Source organism: Uloborus diversus, chromosome 2, assembly GCF_026930045.1.
Source record: "Uloborus diversus isolate 005 chromosome 2, Udiv.v.3.1, whole genome shotgun sequence".
NCBI classification, from domain to species: Eukaryota; Metazoa; Arthropoda; class Arachnida; order Araneae; family Uloboridae; genus Uloborus; species Uloborus diversus.
Genome location: NC_072732.1, coordinates 39,050,649 through 39,066,680, shown reverse-complemented (window position 1 = coordinate 39,066,680; position 16,032 = coordinate 39,050,649). Strand labels below are relative to the sequence as shown.

The window sequence follows — 16,032 nt, the reverse complement described above, 5'->3', positions numbered from 1 at the left end:
GAGATAAACAATAAAGAAAGAAAGATACTTAATTAACAGTGCCACAAAGCTAGGGAAAAAAGAGTAAGAATTACATAAAATTTATAAGTATAAATTTTTACGAACGTTTTTAGTTTAGAAATTTTAATGAATGACACCATATTTAATGAATTCAACAATAGAATTACTATACGATGTTGTTCTTTAGGAATAAAAAACGTACAGTAAACTCCCGATTTCCGCGGATCAGGGTGCCATGGTAACCGCCGATGAGCGAAACCGCGGATAATCCGAATAATAGATAAAAAACGATACTGGTGTGTACAATAGCTACAAAATAGGAATAAAACTCACACATACATTTAAGTTATAGCGAAAAACAGTCACATTATTGTAAGAAATATATGTAAAAGCTAAAAACAAACAATAACACAATCATAAGTCATCACCGATGAAGACAAAAAAACTGTGAAGAGACTCGCGGATAATCCGAACCGCAGATAATCCGCTCGTTGATCACTGCATGAACGAGAAAAGCTTAAGACTACACTAGTGTAGACGAAAGGGTGTTTAGTGTGTATAACAATAATAAATTGAAAGATATTAAGGGGTCTAAAGACCTTTAAACTTCAAAATTTTCGATTTTCTGGAAAAAATATATGTTATGCACAGTTTAATTCTGAACAATTGGATACCTTATTTATTACTATACGCCAAAAACTTTTCGAGTTATTGTTAAAATGCCTAAACTTTCCCCATAGAGATTTATGTTAACAGTAGCTGTTTAAGCCTCTTTTTCTCAGGTGCCGGTTTCTTCGGTTTTCTCGTTTTGCGCGCATGATATCTCAGAAAGTTTGTTATATATGTCCGTAAAACTTTTAAAGTATGTTTATCTGGTTTATATTTATGACCTGAACCTAAATTTATTTATTTTTTTTTTAATTATTTATTTATTTTTTTGAAATTTGGTAAGTTAATATCGAAAATTTCCAAAATTTTGGGTTAAAAAATATTTATTTTTAAATATTAACTTTAATTTTTTAGTTGAAATTTAGGTTCAGATCGTTAAGATGTATCAGACAAACATGCATGAAAAGTTTTACGGAAATATATATAAAACTTTTTAAAATATCATGCGCGCAAAACGAGAAAACCGAAGAAATCAGCACCTGAGAAAAAGAGGCTTAAACAGATGCTGTTAACATAAATCTCTACGGGGAAAGTTTACGCATTTTTACAATAACTCGAAAAGTTTTTGGCGTATGGTAATAAATAAGGTATCAAATCGTTCAGAATAAAATAATGCATGACATATATTTTTTCAAGAAAATCGAAAATTCTGAAGATTAAAGGTCCTTAGACCCCCTAACATGGAAAATGAATCAAACATGTATTATTAGGTAGCGGGAGAAGCAGTGACGCTCTGGTTACCTGGAACAATTTGTTTTAACGACAAAAATTAGTAACGCATTCCTTTGTTGAGAACAAAAAACAAGAGACGTATAAATAGGAAAAGCGTGTACTAACAATAAATCTGAAATCCAAATTCAAGATAAAGGCAGTCAGACGCATGTCTAATAAAAAAATTACATACAAACATATTATACATCTATCATCAAAATGTCCATGATGTCGTTTTATGATGCAATTCAATAAGCCATGGACTGGAAAACAACGTGCCATATATCCGTATTTAGTGCCATCTAGCAACATTGAAAAATAAAAATAGATCGTTCTGATTTTCAATCGAGAACACTAGAGTCTGGGCGTACAATATAAACTACAGTGATTCACACGGCGGCGTGGGCAATATGTTTTAATTTTTGTTTGCGCATTTGGTGCTCTCAACAGAGCACATGAGGAAGAACCCAAATTCATGCTTAACTGAATTTGCATAATTTTTAACTTGTACCACTACTAATGTAACCCATCCAATTATTCAATAAATTTATTCCAATTATTCGGTGCGTTTATTTCAATCTAGAAAATGCGCTTTGTTTTACTGCCATTGTTAAAATAACTTCAGCATTTAAAGCATTCAAAGTTAATGATAAATTCAATTCGCTACTTTAGGGACCATTCAACCAAAGTGAGATATGTTAAATGTTGTAATTAAATTATCTTAATCATTAACTATTACAATTTTAGTTTCGAACATGGTTAACTATCGTAATCAGTAGTAAGAATTGCCTTTTATAACTTGTCTCTACTAATTACTGTTAACGAATAAAGTCTGCTGAAATAATAGAGTACATTTGTTAGCAACAGGACAAGTAAACAAGGAGTGAAATAATGTCTGTCTTTGAAAGTTATTATTAGCTAATTTTTGAGGGTTATCAAATCGAGTATTAATCAAGTCAAGTATATGGATTGATAGTTAGAAAATCGGTGTCCCCCAGTTTCGCCGACATGATATTTCCTTCCCTATTGTTTTCAGTTTCAATCTTACATTTTTATATATTTAATGAGATGGGGAATGAAATTTTAACTGTCGGCAAAACTGAGGGTAAACCAGAACATCAAGTAGTTAAAAGATATAAATGTATACCTAAAACAATTCTTCCTAATTGTATCTAAAATATGCAGTTTCAAAATGCTGGACATATTATAACTGTCTGACCACGGATTGTATGGAAAGACAAACATCCGTTTTACAGCCGAAAATGGACGAATCTGTTATTTTTTAGCGATGTCAGCTTTTGCAAAAGCAGAGTCTCATTCAAATGAGCGGAATACGCGCATTAAATTTTTACTTTTCCCCCTTATTCACATAGATTCGTCTTACCTAGACGTTTGAAAATTCCATGCAATCCGTGGTTGGACAGTATTTCTATAATTTGTTTTCTCACAGATCGCCCCTGCAGAGCAACAGGGCCATAACTCAATGAAAGAAGCAAAGAAAAAATTACAATAGCTTAAGAATTAAATGTTTTTCTTTGTTCTTCTTCATGTGTTTAAATTATGCCTTTCTTCACTTTAATACATAGATTATACGAGACGGTTCAAACAACAGCCATAATTTTCGACAGTCAAATGAGGTAATTCTGTAATAATAACGCGAAGTTTCACATGTATTTGAAAATAATATTACCCACATGGGATTATGACAAGCCAAAAGGTCATGAAAGCTCAGATGAATGCATATTAAAATAAAAACTGCATTCTAAAGTTTCGGATAAAAATATTAAATAGCTCTCCAGAGAAAGTGGTTGATTTTGAGATGCGTCCTTTTTTAAATTCCTACTATTGGCTCACAATCTTCGCACATAAATCTTGTTCAAATTTCGCAACTCAATTTTCACCCACACCCTATGATCGGACTCTTTTGAAATTTGAAATGCGACTTCAGATGCGATGACAATGTAATATTCAATGATCAAATTAATTTATAAACTATTAATTATTAGCTTATTCCAATTAGAATTATCATTTTTGTATAAATCCTGTAATATGAGGTGGAAAAAAATATTCGCAAAAACTAGAATAAAATATCTATAGAAACCCCTGATTTCTTTGCGTCAGATACAATTTGTTCAAAAATTCAAAGGTAATTAGAACGTGAATCATAATTGCTTGTAACTAATTTATCCCAGAATGTAGGTAAGCCTTCAATTTGGAAACTTATTTTCGATCAAGGTCATTGTTGAACAATCCTTTTGATAAAATATATCCAACTTTTATCAATATGGAATATCAATATGGTTTCCACGAACGGGGCAAACGACCTAACGGATTGACTTATTTTTTTTTTTTTTTTTAATACAGATTGCTTGTTCCTTTTTATAGCGGTGGTCTGATGTATAGTTTAGTTCCAAAATTAATCCATTGCTTATTCTCGCTCAAATTACAACAAACTATTGTAATATTGCGTACTATTTTTGCTCTATTTCTTAAAAGACAAAATATAATACACATAACAGGGATGTATATATTGACTTTACTCTTGGTGAGCCGTTTCCCTTGATCATCATCTATGAGTAACATCGCATCCACATACATATGTTGTTGTTGTCCGGTGGCGCACACAAGGGAGGTGTCCAGGGGGTCCGGACCCCTCCCATAGGTCTTGCTTTTTTACCGATTGATTATGATTCTATGTATTTTGTACGTAGAATAATTTCAAAGAAAGGTAACAATACTTTCAGTTGTTATAAGTAAAATAATACAATCCTCATGTTAAAAGATTTTTTAAAATGTTGTGCAATTTTTCTGTAACGAATTGCTTGTAAGAAGCAGAATAGTGATTATAAATGAATACACTGCAATAACCATGTTTTTAGTTTTGTAATTACAGAATAAAATGAGATTCTCTGAACTTGAATCCATTTTTCAATTATAAGAAGAGTAAAAGCATAAATTATTTTGCTCTCTGGTTATTAATTTAAGTATATTTCATTAAACAATGCTAATTAAATTTCAATAGTTTATTTTTTACTGTTTTTCATTACCGGGAATCGATAAAATCAAGCCAATATATTTGATGGCATATTGGGGTATGATAGGAGAATAAGGCTTTTGACCTTGGACCCTCCCCTTACAAAATTCCTGTGTGCACCACTGTTGTTGTCGTGTACCAGCTAGGCTGGCAATTTGAGGTGCGCTGCTTCACTGTCCCAACTGTACCGCAATTTGGTGTGAAGTCCGACTTCTACAGTACACACATGCCATAAGGACCAGTTTATAGGGTAGGCAACCATTCACATCATAACACAACACATTCACACAAAGAAAGGAGAGAGAAAGTACGTCCACGCCCGAGCCGGGATTCGAACCCGGACCTTCCCGTCGCAGTCAGACTTCTCTGACCACTAGACAAGGCAGGCGGCTCCACGTACATATTATTGCCTTTATTCTTTTTGACAGTCTCTTATTTTTAAAAATGTACCAATTTCCTTTTTTGTAATCCTATTTTTTATGCCATACCTTTAAAAACTCGATTTTGCAGATGATTTTACTGTTACTAACATGCTAATATAAAGTGCATACATGGATAAGCTGTAAAAAAAGTAATAAATAAAAAATAAACATTTTCAAAATAAAGTTCCGAATAGTGATTGAAACATGGAGTAAGATTCTAGGAAAACTTTTGAGGCAAAATAGGAAGTTTAAAGTTTTTATTCTGAAACTCATAACTTATTTTACTCCGCATAAAAACACATTCTTGCTCAGAGAAATATGTTGGAAGAAAATTTGTTGCGAGGAAGATAAATTCCTCACTTGCACATTTTTCACCAATCCAAATCATTGATTTTTTTTTTTTTTTTTTTTTTTTTTTAATGTATTGTTGGGAAAATAAAGGTTTGGTTAAATGAAACAATTAATTATCTGAAACGATGCCCACAATTTTAATTTCAGATTTTTCGCCATTCAAATATTTAAATCAAATTTAGTTACTTAACCTTTGTCTTTTCACACTTGAAGCAAAAACTATTCCAATACTATCTTGAATAATTTGTACCATACAAATGTTTCTTTTTCTTCTCTTCCCGCTGAATAATCCCTCAACCAATGCTCCTGCTGTTTCATTGACGAAAGCCTCCCCGACACGCATGCGCAATGAATCTATCCGGAACAAAACTCCTGACTCCCTCAACTCCAGTTTTGTCGAACTCGTTCTTCGGAGCTGTGTGTACTTGCCGCGAAAACCTCCCGGACGATAAGTAACTGCAACTGTTAACTTCTGCCGGTGTTCGCAGGATTCGCTCTTTTTTGCCCTCATTGATTGATGGAATATGCATAAACTTTGATTCTTGGATATTCTCCGGATTTGAAGGAACGATCATTTTTCAGTCATTTGATTTTTTTTTTTTTTTTTTTTTTGTAATTATTTCGCAGAATGATTAATTCGGATTAAACTGATTAAAAGTATTTCTACATTATTTTAACATTAGGAACTGATTAATTTCTCTGAAATTGCAGCAAATTCAACAGGTTCAGTCTAAATTATTTTCGAATGTAATTAATGTAAACATCGTATTTTTTTTTAGATACTATTTTAAATCGAAGCTAAAACTGAAATGGACAAATTTTATTTTAAAGAATTCCAAGCACAAGCTTCTCAAGACTTCACGATTCATTTAAATGAAATTTTGAATTTTATATCTCTCAAAAAAAGTAATTTGATAAATTTACACGATGTTTTTACAAACTTATGCACTTAATTATTGTTTTTATATACATAAAAACTTTCAATTTATTTGTGTATTCAGGTAACATTTTTACAATTAATTTGTAAGTGGGATCTGTTGAAGAATGAACTCTTTTAATCTAAACTTATATTATAATAAATATAATAATTTATTTAATATATATCAAAAAGATACTTATAATTTTTATAAGGAAATATAACTACAGGATACTCTTTAAAATAGTAAATTAAGCAATTTTAAGCATATTATATTCTTTAGATAGAACTTTTCTCATTTCCGCTAAATCGCTACAAATTTGAACTGTGATAAGATATTGCCGTCTTATATATTTAACGAGAAAAATTTAATCAGAGTTATGATTTATGGAGATACTTATTTTGCAATGTATTGATGATTAACCTTTTACCGAAATAATTATCTTGGAGTTGAATTAGAAATTTAATTTCATTTTTTAATTAATAAAGCGACTTTCAATCTTAAATTTGTTTGAATGAAATGCAATTGTTTTTGCGCAACACAAAATTACGTATTCAAACAAAAGCAAGTATCGTAACTAATCGACGAATATAAAACACTTAAAAATATCCTGAAGTAGATTACCAATTATCTATTTGAACATTATGTTGTTTTTAAAGAAAGAAGACAATTATTATTATTTAACTAAATCTGAGAAAAATCTATAACTTCAATTTAAAACTCTCGCAATAATTGTATCAACATCAATAGTTATTGCCCGAAATCTTTAATGCATGCTCAGATTATTTCAACGAATTATTTTTCAGTTCATACTAGAAAGGTAATTTTCATGATTATTCCTCGATAATTGTGAATTTATATCTAATCAAAATGTGAAGAAAAGAAAAGTAAACAAATAGAACTCAGCTATTTTCTGACGTAGAAATATTTTTATTCATTACATTCTGTAAAAAGTAGAAAATATTATAATTATTACCTGAAACTAGGGTGTTTATAGAGCTAAAAATGATTTAAATTATTTTTATAAATAAATTTCATAACAACACCCATTGAAAGACGAGCTTATTCGCGTTAAATTATTACAAGCTAATTATATGAGCTTATTATGAATTCAAGCATGGCAGCAGAGATTTAGATTAGTAGTTTTTCTTCTTTCAAGCGCATATTCGTTATTCTCTCTATCTCCCTCCTTTTCTTTTTCTACCAGAATAGAGAAAAATAAATATTTCGAACAAACAAAAATGTCAACAGAATGTCACTGAAAAACTTCTTCTCAAATGACTGGATTGCTTCAACGTAATATGATTTCGGAAGAATAGACAATGTCACTTTGCAGTGGATCAAGAGAGTTGTTGGAAAGTTACGGGATTCTCAAACCTGCCAACGAGGGAGAGTCGAGCAATTTCAGTTTTGTGGTGGACCCGGTGTTTAGCCATTGGTGCAATTATGATCCTGTTTCGCACGCCTCCCATTATTTCGTCGGGACACTCCTCATTGTGATATGCATCATGAGCATTACTGGAAACCTGTTGGTAGTCGTGGTCTTCTCCAGGTAAGAGATAAATCTTATACTACATTTTGTGAAAACTTTTCCGTTATGACCGAAGGTCCACCATTCTCATACCCGCATCTAAACATATTCTTTTGATTTTACCGATTATCAAGAACAAAAATCATTTCCAAAAAAAGAATAATTACTAAGTATTATTTAATCAAACAAATTTAACACTTAACCAAAATACCAGAAAGCTCAAGAATGAATGTACAGTAAATTCCCAATTATCGGCGGAGGTTCCTTTCACATTTTTTTTTTAATCACTGTTGCTTATTGTTCTCACTTGACGGTTTTGATGTTCCTATGATTTTATTTTCCCCCCGCCTTCCTCTGCAGCACCTCCGTCGACCGGCCCCTCCTGATGCTGTTCCTCCAGCAAATGCTGTCTCCAGGTTGCGTCTATATCCTACACAAACACGCACACACACACACATATACACACACGCGTACATACACACACGCACACATACACATACCTACACATGCGTACATATACACACGCACACATACACATACCTACACACGCGTACATACACACGCACATGCCTGCACACAGACACAAACACACACGTCTACATGCACACACATTCGTGATTGCAAAAAACATAATTTGTTCAAGATGTCAAAATTCAAATTATCTTTTTTTAACTTATGATTGTGTTATTATTCGATTTTAAATTTTGCACATATTTTTTTTTTTTCATATTCAATGTTAGTAGATGCAATATAGCAATGTTCTTAGTTATAATTTAAATGTATGTGTAAGTATCGTTAAAATTATTTAGCTAATGTATTCACTAAGAATCGTTTTTAATCCATTATTCGGATTATCCTCAGTTTTAATTCTCCCCGGTTACCGTGCCACCCTATTCCGTGGATAATCGAGAGTTTACTGTATTTACTTTTCTTACAGTTAAAAACAACAAAGCAGAATAATCATTATAGAACATTTTATGTTCACACGCAAATCGATTTAATAGGATAAGAAAGAGAGAAAATATATAGGGGAGGGTGGCCCAAAAGGGGTAGGTTTTCGAAGAACGCTCGAAAAGAGTAATTTTTGGATTTTAACCGCAACAATTCTGGTTTTGTTTCCTAGCTGGGTTCTTAAATTTGAAAATGAAAAGTAATTAAGCACTTTTATTGTACTTGGCCTGATTATCACGGAGAAATCTGAGGCCTGGTTTTGCTTATATCTCAGCAACTAGATCACTTAGAGACTTCGGGATTTCACTAAATGATTTGCTTACAGTTACAGTTTAGCGCTGAAAAATTAAAATTCTAAAATAAAATAATTATTTCAGTTGGATTGAAAACAGAAAATTTCATGCAATTTGCCTATTAAATGTCTAAATATAAAACCCATTGTTACAAATTTTGTTGCCTTGCAACAGTAATGTTAAAAGCAATCATGATGAAAATTTTGAATCAAGGCTTCTCTGAAGCAATCATGAAATTAACAAGCATAAATCATAGAGAAGAACAAGGATTAAATTTTAGTGCCAACTGCTTAAAGTTTGTACGTATATAGGTTTTCTTCCCATTTAGTAGCAAGTAGAGGTGCGACATCGGTGGCAAAAAATCAATGTTAGAAATTAAAACATCGATGCTATTGATAAATCGACCAAAAAACATCGATCTTTTTATCAATGTATAACATACATTTTTGAATATACTACACTAATTTAAGCAATACCAAAGAATACATACCCGACAAACATATTGAAAATACTGAACCTCAAATCATAAATATAAGAATAATTTCGCAACATCTTGGTATTATAACAGGACAAAAATTGGTAATAAGACAAGCACCTATTAATACAAATTAGTTATAGTAATAAGGAAATATTGTCAAACTGAATGAAACAAAGTAAATTTACATCAAAAAATAATCTAAGAAAAAATGTATCATAGCACTTACCGTCAGTTGAATGATGAGAAAAAGTCATGCTAAGTATTTTAAAAATACCAAGTTAATTCTAACAATTATTTTTAAGAGCAAGAAATATATACTGTACTGTTAGTTAATAATTAAACACAAATTGTAAGTAATAGAGAGACGACTTGTTTGGAGAAATCGATAAGTAACCCCGAATATTGGTGTTGACAGTTTGGAGAAAAAGAAGTTTGTTTACTTTATTTCCTCAGAAGCGCATTTCTCTTTTCGCAGATTATCCCACTACTCAGAGAAACATCTCTTTCCGATATAACAGAAGTTGCCATCACTATCAAATAGTATTTTAAAGCAACTTTTACCAGCTCTAAATTTTTAAAATTGTAATTTTCACGGTAGTAACGTATAGGATTTTCCTATAGTTTAAGAACCTGAGCCTTGAAATAGACTTCAAATTCTGGCACCAGACCACCAGTGTCAGGTTTTTCCAATAGCTTTGAACTCTTCCTCACTCTCTCGTTAATCTTCTGCTATCTTGTAGTGATCTTCCCAAAAATAATCCTCTACACAGAAAAATTTATCTTATAAAATGGGTTCAAAAAATGATTTTTTTTTTTTTTTTTTTTGGCAGTTCCATAAGTAAGCTTAATTACCTAGCGAGAAAATTGGAGCAAATTTTATGATAATTTTCCATTAAAATGCAAAACCATCAACATCGAAAAAACATCGAAGCCAAAACATCGATGGTGAAAAAACATTGAAAATAAAACATCGATGTTAAAAACATCGATGTTTTAACAAAAACATCAATGTTTCCAAAACATCGACATCGATATCGCACCCCTATATGAAAAAATAAGGTGAATTTTCATGAACTTAAAATTATTCTATTTTTGAAATACATTTACACTAAAAAGAATAAAATAACAGAATTAAAAAAAAAAAAAATACCAAGCACTTTTTATAATGCACTCAAAAGGACAAAATAACTTTTCTGGGTCAGAAAGGGCAGTTTAAGAATTCCTATAGCTTTCGAAAATTCCAAGAAAATAGACACCACAAACGAAGAAAAGTGCGGTTCTTGTCATTTCAAAACAAACTTTCCCAATAAGAAAAATATGCATGTTTGAATACTCAAAGTTAGGATTGAAAACTAGATAATCATAAGAAATTCTCTTCATGATTTGAGCCGCACTTTTCTTCGTTTGTGGTGTCATTTTCTTGGAATTTTCGAAAACTACAGAAATTCTTAAATTGTCCTTTCTGACCCAGAAAAGTTATTTTGTCCTTTTGAGTGCATTATGAAAAGTGTTTGGTATTTAAAAAAAAAAATCTGTTATTTTTGTATTATTTCAAACCCAATATTTATTTATTATCAAACTTAACAAACATGCGAAAAACCCGCTTTGCCCTAACATTGAGCCCATAGCAGGTAAGCTTAACTAATTGTGGTTTGGTACATTTTCCAATCAAACATGAAGTTTTAAATGATTAAAATAGTTGACTAGCTACCTGCCATTATTTAAAAAATATATATAAACAGTTGTACTTATCCAATCTAAAGTCAGTACATTTGTTTATAAAACATAGAGAAATAACTGACTTCATTAACAGACTAATTAATTGCCATCCTAAAAAATAACTTTTTAAAGTTATACTTATCCTATTGAAAGAGAAAATCTAAGTCAGCGCACGAGTCAGGAAATTTTAAATAAATATATGATTAAATCCTATACCCGCTTTTCCCAAAGGCACGTTTTTTATTTCATTAATTATAACCTTAAATTAATAATTAAAAAAAACGGAATGACCATCCATTGTAGTTTATAGGTGGATAGTATCAAAATAAGTTAATATTATTGATAATAAAAAAAAATCTGGTCTTTGACTAATCACTACATACAAAACGTTTTTTTTTTTTTTTTTTTGAGCCTAGTTGCGCCATGCCGCTTCGCTGGGAAGGATTAAAACTCGGAGTTGTTCTGGTAAACACGACATAGGTATTCGTCGCCGTTAACACACCATGGGGAGGGGGCATATGAAGGCCTACCCGCTATGGGTGACCTACCCGCTTTGGGCAAACCTCCTCTATGTTTTTAAATGTAATCTGAAAGTATTGCTATCTTTACTCGGGATCATTTTACGTACTACATACATCGGATTATAGTCAATCAAAAATATGGGTCCGGAACCCTTGGACCCTCCTCCTGTGTGCGCCACTGCCGTTATAGGTATATCACTTGCGCATTCTACCCCAAACCTGTACCCAAACCTGTTTTATTATGCAATTTTTTTGTGCGATTTTTTTTTTTTTTTTTTGTTTGTACAGTTTATTAAAATTTCAATCAGATTGGGAATTAATTGATGATTTTTTTTTTTAAACGAGTGTGAGGTAATGCCTTCAACATCGGGGTGACGACATAGGCATCCCGATAGGAAGTCACTGTGACCTCCCAAAAATTTCCTTGTTCGGGAAATTTTGCCCGACTACTCGGCAAAAATTATCACCACTTGGTTTATTTTGATTTTTTTTAAAGATTAAAAATTTGTAAATATTTGGGTTAATTTCTATGTGAGACTTTTTTTATGCGGTTCCTATCCACTGCACAAAAAAAAAAAAAAATAAATAAATAAAAAATTAAGTGTGTTTGCGAAAACAACTTTTTAAAGCTAATTGTGAAGTTTCGAACAATTGTGTTATACGATTTTTTTATGCGGTCCCATCCACCGCATGAAAACAGGTTTGGGTGTATTGGAGATTATTTTTCATTTTATTTATTGTTGCAATGTTTGAGCAAAATTACATGAAAATTTTTTGTATGGCAATACCATATATCAATTTTTCTTTTTTTCCCCTGATACTTAGGTAATTCATGTAACTATCTAGATTGAAAGTAACTCAATTTAAATATTAATAGAGTAGGATTGAATTAAAATGTACGTACAGTTTTACTTTCAAACGGGGTTTTCTCAAAACGTCAATTTTAAAATCCATGTTCCTTTTCTATATAAAACTACTTTATATATTACTTTCAAATTTTCACACAATACTTCATTTATATACTCATAATTATACTGAATTTCACTTTAGGACTCGAAATTTTTCCTTAACAGCTGAGTATTGGTTCAAAGCGGTATTTTTCGTTATTTACATAGTGACTATTTGATACAACACTAAATATACAAGTTTACCTTAAAATTTCACCTTAGTAGATAATTAGATATATCTTGAAAAGTCAGTAAAAATTCTAAGTTTCTATTATGAAAACTTTTCGAGAAAAGATACATAAAATTTAGCAATTTAATATAGCGCGTACACAGAACTCCCTTAACAAGACCAAAAATTCCATCAAAGGGAAAATTGTTCCCCAAATGGTTGAATTAAATCATTGAAAGTATACAGTAATCCACCAAATAAAAAACAAGCTAATAAATAACGCAAAAAATACCATTAAAAAGACACGAAAAATATATAAACCGACTCTAAATGTGCCATTAAAATGTTAAATATAATCTGCCAAATAATTACTCAGCTATTAAGAAATATTAAAAGTACTTTTGAATTGTAAAATTAGAAAAAGAAGACAGCGGTAACTTGAAGGTCGTTTTCGCATTTCTGGCAAGGTAGAAAATAAATATGTAGACAAGCCAAATAGCAGACCTATTACAGAAAAGTACCTTTGTTTTTCCTATAATGTAATGATTCACCGTAAGATTTTAGCCACGTTCGCTGAACAGTAACAAGAGCAGCAGAAAAAAAGCATAATCAAAACCTTTTCAACTAGTGTTTAGGTTTCCCCCTATTAAGACTACATATCTCTTCTCTACAGTATAAAATGAAGTCTCAAAAAAGCGTCTGTGTGTTTGAACGATCAAAACACGAGAACTACCCGGTCGATTTCACTGAAATTTTTAGTTTTTTTCTTTAAGCTCGGAAAAGGTTTGCAGACCGGTTCGGAAATAATTTGAAGAATAGTTCTTTTTTTTTTTTAATTCCAATTTAGGCAAAATTTTCACATAAACTCCCAAATATAGGAGGGAAAATTACTTGCACATATTAATATTATATATCGTTGGAAATGATAAAAGTTTCTGCATTCTATGCAATTTATTTCATTGCTCTAACTTAATTACGGCGGGAGTAATTTGCGTTTTTAGTTCGAATTTTTTTAGACTTAGCTGACATTTAGGCACTCCTTTCTTCTATAAATATATCAATAAAAGTGAAGAAATTGTCCCAGTTTTCTTTTTGACACCTTGGAAAAAACGACGTTTTTACTCCCGATATATCTCGACGTATGGTCGAAAAACTAAGCTTCTCTCTGCAAAGGGAAAAAAGGTACAAGCCTTTTTAAATCAAGTTCAAAAAATCTCATCTCCATTCAAGTGGTTAACCATTTTATTTTCGTGTTTCTACGGTTGCGCTTTTTCAATCCAATGTTTCTTTCCATCTTATTTAAATTTATTAAACTTATTTATTAATTTTTTTTTAAATTTGTGTTTACAATTTTTAAATCCATCTTTCTCACTTTAATTTCTTAAGAGCATTTTAATTGTCATTGTTTGGAAGGGAAATTTTGCATGATGTTTTTTTTTTCTTTTTTTAAGCCTGATTGTTGAATATACGTCACTTGACGCAATTTTTATTTTCAAAGTAGACCGGGCAAACCTGAGCAACGCAGCTAGTTTTAAATGTAACCTTCTCCCAAATAATTCAATAATACTATAAACGGGCTGCTAGTATTCAATAATAACACCATAACTTTAAAAAAAAACACTTCGATCATAACAAAACTACAAGTCGCGTAGCACGAAGTTTTGACCAGATTACGGTAAGACACACAAAAAGTATTTGAAATAAAAAAACATATTCATAGATATATAGAAATATTTAATAATAAAAGTAACATATTACTTCAAAATGCAATAAATTATATAAAACAAAATATTTCGAAAGGAAATGTTGTATGCGAAAATAATTTTCCTCTTAAATTTTAACTTGTTTCATGCAAGGCGGCGATTCTAAGAGAAAAGTAAAAATTCGATATCGGCAAAGCATCAATATCGATAAAGAGCTCTCAAGAATAAAATACGAAATACTTTTTTGCTGAGTAGCCAGAATAGTTACATTTCACTTTAGCTTAAGCATTTTATCTTAATAATTCCCAAAAAAAAACGAATTTTAAAGGAAATTGTAGTAACACAGGCCTGCGAAATTTATGGTCATGAAAAGGAGCTTGTTCGATAATGAGTGGCTTTTGAATTTTTTTGGAGATGCGCTGATTTTAAATAAGGCATCAATTTTTTCTCAATCCTATCAGGATAATTTTCCTCATTCCCAAAATGACTTAAATACAAAAAGTCATTTTGGTCATTTTTTATTCATTATGTCATTTGTCATTTTTTTTAATGAACAAAAAAGCTTATTTTGCATATTTCAGGAGAAGGAAGGTCTTTAAAAAAAAACCCAAAAGTTTTATATTTACAAGTTAGTTTATATATATTAAACAATTGAAAATGACATGCTTACTGTCTGACCATCGATTACATGGAAATACTAATATCCGATTTATAGGCGGAAATGGACGTATCTATTAGTTTATAGGGGTGTTAGTTGGTTTGTTACAGATATGCACTTTTGCCTCTATATTATTTAGCCTTAGTTTTGTTAAAATGAAAATTTGCTCTCAGCAACATTTTTTTTAATCTAAAGTATATTCGACTTATATTCTCACGTCAAAAATTAATTGATTTATTTATTCCCAGCAAAGTTCTGAGCTTATACCATTTTGCTTTTACGTTCCTGAACGAAATGAAATTATTTTCTTTTCTTTTTGTTGTTTCCATGGTAACTATTTTTGTTTTCCCTTATTTTATTTTAGCGAATGCAATAAATGAATAGTAAGGCATTGGTGACATAATAAAACACGTGCATGATAATCCCATCGTTATTTTCTCTTCTCCCCTGCTAGATTCATTCAGATAGAATATTTTTTACTTGGCAGATTGCCAGATTACATACAATCCGCGATCAAACAGTAGTATATATATTAGCTTGTGTATATATATATTAGTAGTATATATACTAGGAATTGGAGCAATTACTATTGTTTGTTTCATATAGCCTGAGCTCTTGTGTATCTTGTTCAATTTCTCTTTTCTTTAACAGAAAAACTGTTTCATGCCTTTTGAGTATTTTATCAAATCCTCTGCACAAGGGGGACACACTTTATGCGGAGCCCATGACTTATCCTGGTCAGTAAATTTCACATAAGAGTATGCATAATATAATGTCTTCCCACAATCAGTTATATTTCCTTAGTGCTTCTCCCGTACAAATTCGCCACAAATATAACAAAGATAATTGGGTAAATTCAGACAACACCTTGTTGCTATTTACGAGGCGTATTTTTAAAGTAAGTTCCGTTTTGATATAAAAAAGAACGAGTACAGATAGAGCAAATAAATTTATTGCA

The 16,032-nt window shown here is 31.1% G+C and overlaps 1 protein-coding gene across 1 annotated transcript in view; it reads left to right on the top strand.

Annotated features, from left to right (window-relative positions):
* Positions 1 to 7,426: 7,426 nt before the first annotated feature.
* Positions 7,427 to 16,032, top strand: part of LOC129235230 (rhodopsin-like) — a 92,154-nt gene continuing 83,548 nt past the window's right edge. Inside the window, exon 1 of the mRNA XM_054868936.1 lies at positions 7,427 to 7,656. Coding sequence (XP_054724911.1) covers positions 7,427 to 7,656 — 230 coding nt within the window. The remainder of the gene's footprint in view (positions 7,657 to 16,032) is intronic.